We start from the raw sequence: 7,088 nt of genomic DNA, 5'->3' as shown, positions 1-7,088 counted from the left end.
AAAAAAAAAAAAAAAAAAAAGAATCTCTACGGTTTACCTCCTTCTCTTTCTCCCCCTCCCCTTCCCCCCTGGTCTTCTGTTGAGTTTCTCAGGATCTACATATGAGTGAAAGCATATGGTATCTGTCTTTCTCTGCCTGACTTATTTGTATTTATATTGAGACATTTACTGTATTTCTGACAATATGCAACCCCATCAAAATTTTATCAGTAGGAAAGTAAATTAGCAGTGGGACTATTAACCAAATCATGTTGAATACCATTTCAGAAGGCTTTCTTGACTGTTTTGAACCTGATGTCATGTTAAAAAAATTAACCATTATTCTTACCTGGCTATACCTGAATATGAAGAGGGCATTTATTCTTTAATTAAATTAAACATTTTTACTTTTAAATTTAAATTTAAAATTTTTACTTTTTTAGGTGATTCGATCTGGGCAAAAATTAAGGAAAAAGTCTACTGACACAGGCGAGAAACGTGGAGGCTGGTTTAGTGGGTTTTGGGGTAAGAAGGAGTCTAAGAAAAAAGATGAAGAATCTTTGATTCCTGAAAGTAAGTTTCAAGTCAGATATTTTATTGTACATAGATAAGAAAAAAATATAAGTTCTATTTTAGCCAGTTAGTTGAATTTTACTATGTTTATTATTAGTAAACGTGTGAGCAGATACTTCAGGCTAGAATAGCTCTGGATTTATCTAGCTAAATTAAAACTTTGCTATTTTTGAGAAAAATTATTTGTGTGAAGTTTTATAAGTTTAAATTCAGAAGCGTCAACATCTGGCATTTCTTATTGTTACTTTTTCCATGGGTATTAAAAGTTTCACTTAATTTTTAACATACTTAGGGAATTCTAAAATCTTTATGACAGATTGGTATTCCCTTAATGGTGTCTTTTTTTTTTTTTTTTTTTTTTTTTCCTTTTTTTGACCTAAGCAAGCAAATACATGATGTTTGTTTTAACTAGGCAAAGTAGTATATTAGAGGATATTGCTTGGCTGCTTTTGCTTTTAGCATTTATGTCTATTTATTTTAGGGCACCTGTTAGTTTGGTTTGATTTTTTTATTATACCTGTAAAACTGAAGCAATTGATTTCTTAAATTCTGTCATTTCTTTGTAGGTATTGATGACATTATGACTCCAGAGGAGAAGGATAAGCTTTTTACTGCTATTGGTTATAGTGAGAGCACCCATAACTTAACTTTACCCAAGCAGGTAATTATTTTTAGGTGGTTTAAGAGGTACTTTGTTTCATTTTACTGTATTATCTTGAATTGTGTTAAATGAGTTACTGATTTTTATGAAAATGTTATCATTTGTTTCTGTTTTACTATTTTATTTGTTAAATGTTTCCAGTCAGACCTTACCAGTTAAAACTGTCTTCACTTTTAGATTTGGTCACTTTAGTGAATGTATGAATAACCTGATTTAAACAAGTACTTATTATCGAGTTCAATTGAATCTTTAAAAATTTTATCTTTAAAATAATTATTGTATTACGATATGTGTGTAAAGGCTGAACAAAACCAAAATGTATTGCATTTATCACACGGGGAACAGTGGTGTCATCACTGTCAGGGTTAAGATACAGACCTTGCTATAGATTTGGCACTGTTGTGAGATTCATTCCTTTCTTTCACTAGATGGATTTTGCTCATTTTCATTGCTGTATAGGATTCGATTATTTCAAAATACAACAACTATTCTTTCTTTTGTTGACGGACATCTGGCTTATTTCTATTTTTTGCTTGTTATGCTGATATTAACTTCCTGTAAATGCCCTTTAATGTGCATATGTGAGAATTTCCGCTCTGTATGTTCTTAGGAGTGGAATTTCTGTGTCATAGGATGTAAGTATATTTTTACTTTAATAGATTTTGCTAATCAATAGTTTTCCAAAGTGAAAACATTTCCATCAGCAGTAGATGAGGATTCTTGTTTCTCCACATACTTGTCTATTCTTGGCATTGACACTTTCTTCAAGTTAGCCATTCTAAATGGTATGTAGTAGAATTTCATTGTGGTTTTAATTTGCATTTCCTGAATGGCTAAAGAAGTTTTTTACTTTTTAAGTAATTATAAGCCTATTAGGTATCTTCTTTTGTGAAGTAGCTTTTGAGTCTCTTATTTATTATTGTGTTGTCTTTTTCTCACTGGTCTGTAGGCATTCTTTATATGTTCTTGGTATGAGGCCTTTGCTAGTTAGGCGTGTTGTTAATGTCTTTCCCCACAGTGTGGCTTGCCTTTTCATTTTTGGTGTGTTGCAAATATCTTCTCCGACAATGTAAGGTAATGTGTATTTTCACTTTTAAATGGTGTATTTTGATGGATAGATGTTCTTTATTTAATGTTACCTGATTTGTTAATCTTTTCATTTATGGGTCATGCCTTTTTGTGTCTTGTTTAAAAAGTCTTAACTCACTATGAGGTCATAACAGTATTTTCTTTCCAGAAGCTTTATAGTATTTTACTTTATATATTTAGATCTAAGGTCCATTTAGAATTGAATTCTTGTATATGGTGGGAGGTCTTAAAAAATTTAAGATAAATTTTTTCTCTAGATGGCTGTATACTTGACTTCTCATTGACTAGTGAAAGGACCATGCTTTCCCCACTGCTTTCCAGTTACCCTTTATCATCAGTCAAGTGTCTGTGCTTATGGAATCTTGGTTATATTGGTTATTTGTCTTTAAAGGCATGCTGTCTTAGTTACTCTAACTTTGTAATCAGTCCTAAGATCTAGCTGTGTAAATCCTTCAACACTGTTCTTCTTTAAGACTGTCTTACCTATTCTTGGCCCTTTACATTTTTATACAAATTGTGGAACCAGCTATTCAGTTTCTACAAAAAAACTGTGAGACTTTGGGATTTATTGAGTATATAAATTAATTTGGGAGATAATTGACATCTTTATAATCTTGAATTTTCTAATCTATAAATAGAGCATATGCTTCTGTGTATTGACATCTTTAATTCCTCTCAGTAATGTTTTGAACTTTCTGTTTAGAGTTCAACATCTCTTGTTGGATTTGTTATAAATGGTGGCTTTAAAATTTTGTTGAGGTAGAATTTATATATGATAATAGGAATAGATCTTAAGGTTCATACTGATAAATTTGAGTAGTTGAATACACCTATATAATGACCTGCCCAAAACAGAACATTTTCATCACCCCCAAACAATTCCCTCATAATTTTTTCTAGTCATTTTTCTTCTCCTGCCTTACAAAAGCAGCCATGTTATGACTGTGTCAATATAGATTTCTTTTTATTTTTATCATGTTTTTTATCTCATGGTATATCTGTTATTTCAAGTTTTGGTTATTGATAAAGCTTCTTTGAACATTCTTATACAAGTCTTTTGTGGACATATATTTTTATTTCTCTTGGGTAAATACCTGGGAGTGTAATTGCTGGGTTATAGGGCAGATGTATATTTACCTTTTTAAAAACTGACAAACAGTTCTTGAAAATGATTGTGATATTTTCTATTCCCATACACTGATTCCAGTTATTCCACATCCCTGCCGGGTGTCATATTGTCAGGGTTTTTAATTTTAGCAAATCTAGTGGGTATGGTACACTATTCCACTATGTTTTAGAATGTATTTTCCTGATGACTAATGATGGTCTCGACTAATGAGTTTTCATATCTTGTTGGCCATCTGTATATATTCATTTATGCAGTATCTTATGTTAAAGTGTTTTTTCCCCATTTTAAACTTATGTTATTTGTCCTTTTACTTTTGTTTGTAGAAGTCTTTCTATATTCTTCATACAAGACAAAAATGTTTATGTGGTGTTTTTCCTTCATCTGTGGCTTGCCTATTGATTTTATTAAAGGTGGTTATTTATGACAAATAATTTAATTTAATCCATTTGTCATTTTTTTATTTATTTAAAAACTTTTTCCAGCTTTATTGAGGTGGAATTGACATATAACTTAGGGTAAGTCAAGGTGTACAGTGTAGTGATTTCATATATGTGTATATTGCAAAATGATTACCACAGTAAGGTTAGTTAACACATCTGTCACCTCACATAGTTACAATTATTTTTGTGGGGGAGGATGGAAATATTCTTTTTCTTTCTCAGTTTATGGTGAGAACTTTAGAAATCTACTCTCTTTGTATTAGTATTGTTACCTGTATTCACCAAGCTGTACTTCATGTCCACAGAACCTTTCATTATATGTAAAACATTGGTTTGTGAGCATAATTTGTTCTGGAAACATGCTTGTAATCCAAAGCACTTGCATATCAAAGTGGATTTCCCCATAAGAAATAATGGACGCTCAGTTGATTGGTTCCATAACCCCCAAATATTCATATAAAAATGATTATAGTACTGTAATATAATAGAAATAATAAAGAAAATACAAAATATAAAGAAAAATAAACAAATTAACTTGTACTTACCTTTGAAAACCTTTGTGGCTGGTGTGAGGGAGACTAGAAAGAGGAGGGTTATTGTGTGGGATGACTTTCACTCTCACTAATGGAATCACTGCTCTCTGTTGGTTTCATGGAATCTTTTTCTTTTCAGGCAGCTTTAACAAGGAATCTGTTTGGGGCACCTGGGTGGCTCAGTTGGTTAAATGTGCGACTTGGGCTCAGGTCATGACCTCATGGTTTGGGACTTGGAGCCCCGTGTTCGGCTCTGTGCTGATAGCTCAAGGTCTGGAGCCTGCTTCAGATTCTGTGTCTCCCTCTTTCTCTGCCCCTCCCCTGTTCATGCTCTGTCTCTCTCTGTCATGCAAAGATAAGTAAAATGTTAAGTAAATAAATAAATAAACAGACAAACAAACAAGGAATGTATCCAATGACAGTTGCTTTTTGCCTCCTTTTGAGGATTTCATGGAAATTGCATTGACAATCACCCATAATCCCGCAGCGAGAGAGAGAAGAACCATGGGCTCAGTTGTGATCATATGACATTGGGTGTCGCATACTACTTGTATTACAAGACATCACTCGTTTATCAAGTTAAAATTTATTAGAAATAGTTGCTCGTCTTGGGGAACCTGGATGCCTCAGTCAGTTAAGCGTCCAACTCTTGGTTTCAGCTTAGGTCATGATCTCATGGTTTTGTGGGTTTGAGCCCTGTGTTGGTCTCTGTGCTGGTGGTGCAGAGCCTGCTTGGGATTCTCTCTCTTCTCCCTCTCTCTCTGCCCCTCCCCCACTCATGCTCTCTGCATCTCTCTCAAATGAATAAATAAACTTAAAAAAATTAAAAAAAAAGATGTTTGCTCATCTTACAGAATACTCATAGAACAAGTTAATCTCAATTCAAGGTTTTACTGTATAACTGGAAGTTTGTACCTTTTGACCACCTTTACCTGATAATCGACTCAAACTCCTTACTCATAATTGGTCTGTTCAGATTTTCTCTTTCTTCATGATTCAGTCTTGGTAGATTGTACATTTCTAGAATTTATCCATTTTTCTAAGGTTGTCTAATTTGTTGGTGTATAGTTGTTTGTAATAATCTCTTATGATCTTTTGTATTTCTCTGGTATTGGTTTTAGTATATCTCCTCTTTTATTTATAATTTTATGTGTTGTCTCTCTTTTTTTCTTGCTTAGCCTCGCTAAAGTTTTGTCAATTTTGTTCTTTTCAAAGAACCAACCCTTGGTTTTGTTAATCTTTTCTGTTGTTTTTTTTTTTTTTCTCTATTTCATTTATTTCTCTTCTTATCTCTATTATTTCTTTTTTCCTTCATTATAACATTGGGCTCAGTTTGTTCTTTTTCTGGTTCCTTGAGTTGTAAAGTTAGGTTGTATTTGAGATCTTCCATTTTCTTGACATAGGAATTTATCACTATAAACGTCCCTCTTAGAACTGCTTTTGCTGCATCCCATAAGTTTTGTGTTTTGTTTCCATTTTTATTTGTCTCAGGCTGTTGTTTTTTTTTTTTTTTTTTCCTTTTGATCTCTTCTTTGATCCATTGGTTGTTCTATGTATTTGTGAATATTGTAGCGTTCCTCTTATTAAGATTTAATTCTATTGTGGTTGGGATCACATCAATTACTTGATGTAATTGGTATCTTCTTGAATTTTTTGAGACTTGTTTCGTTGCCTAATATGTGTTCTATGATAGAAAATGTTCCATGTGGGCTTGAAAAGAATGTTTATTTTTCTGCTGTTGGGTGGAATGTTTTATGTGTATCTTTTAGGTCCCTTTGGCTTATAGTGTTGTTTAAACCCATTGTTTCTTTATTGACACTCAACATGATGTATATGTTGTTGAGAGTGGGCTATTGAAGTCCCCAAATAATATTATATTGCTGTTTATTTCTCTTTTTAGTTCTGTTAGTATTTGCTTTATATACTTAGATGCTCCAATGATTGGTGCCTAAGTATTTACAATTGTTACATTTTCTTGATTGATAGATCCTTTTATCATTATATAATGACCTTCTTTGTCTCTTTTGACAGCTTTTAACTTAAAGTTTATTTTCTTCTGATATAAGTGTCACTACTCTTTTTTTTTTTTTGGGGGGGGGGGGGGGGGGGTTACTATTTGCTTAAAATACCTTTTTCCATTCCGTCACTTTTAGTCTATGTGTGTCCTTAAAGCTAAAATGAGTGTCTTTCTTGTAGGCAGCATATTATTGGGTTTTACTATTTTTTAATCCATTTTGCCATTCTGTGTCTTTTTATTGGAGAATTTGTTTACTTTTTATTTAGGTAAGGACTTACTATTGCCATTTTGCTAATTGTTTTCTGACTGTTTTGTGAATCTTCTGTTCCTTGCTTCCTCTCAATGTTTTCCTATATGGTTTTATGAGAATCATCTCCCTGGTTCTCTGTCCTACGTCCATTCTTGACCTATGAATTTTTTGGTCATGATTTTTTTTTGTCAATGTATTTTTAACCCTCCAAAGACATCAAGAAGATGTGCTTTATATTTTGTTGTTTTTGAGCCAGAGAATTGGTCTGAATTGGAATGCTTTAGTGAGAGCTGGTGAATTAAATCTTGATGTGACAAAATATTTTGTCAACTTTCATTTTTATTCTAAAACTAAGAGAAATACATTTTGGATCTCTTGTAATTGTCCTATTTCAACAATTTTGTAATTCTTTATTGA

At 32.5% G+C, this 7,088-nt stretch overlaps 1 protein-coding gene across 3 annotated transcripts in view; it reads left to right on the top strand.

Moving 5' to 3' along the window:
- Positions 1–7,088, top strand: part of VPS13C (vacuolar protein sorting 13 homolog C) — a 211,164-nt gene that overhangs the window by 60,011 nt on the left and 144,065 nt on the right. For all 3 annotated transcript variants that reach the window (XR_007453840.1, XM_049613728.1, XM_049613729.1), the window contains exons 15-16: positions 423–552; positions 1,119–1,213. Coding sequence is in view for 2 of the 3 variants with exons in the window: in XM_049613728.1 (XP_049469685.1) it covers positions 423–552; positions 1,119–1,213 (225 nt within the window). In the remaining variant the exon portion in view is untranslated. The remainder of the gene's footprint in view (positions 1–422; positions 553–1,118; positions 1,214–7,088) is intronic.

This window comes from Panthera uncia, assembly GCF_023721935.1.
Source record: "Panthera uncia isolate 11264 chromosome B3 unlocalized genomic scaffold, Puncia_PCG_1.0 HiC_scaffold_1, whole genome shotgun sequence".
Lineage (NCBI taxonomy): Eukaryota > Metazoa > Chordata > Mammalia > Carnivora > Felidae > Panthera > Panthera uncia.
The sequence above is the reverse complement of the archived record's forward strand: the minus strand, read 5'-3'. Positions and strand labels throughout refer to the sequence as shown.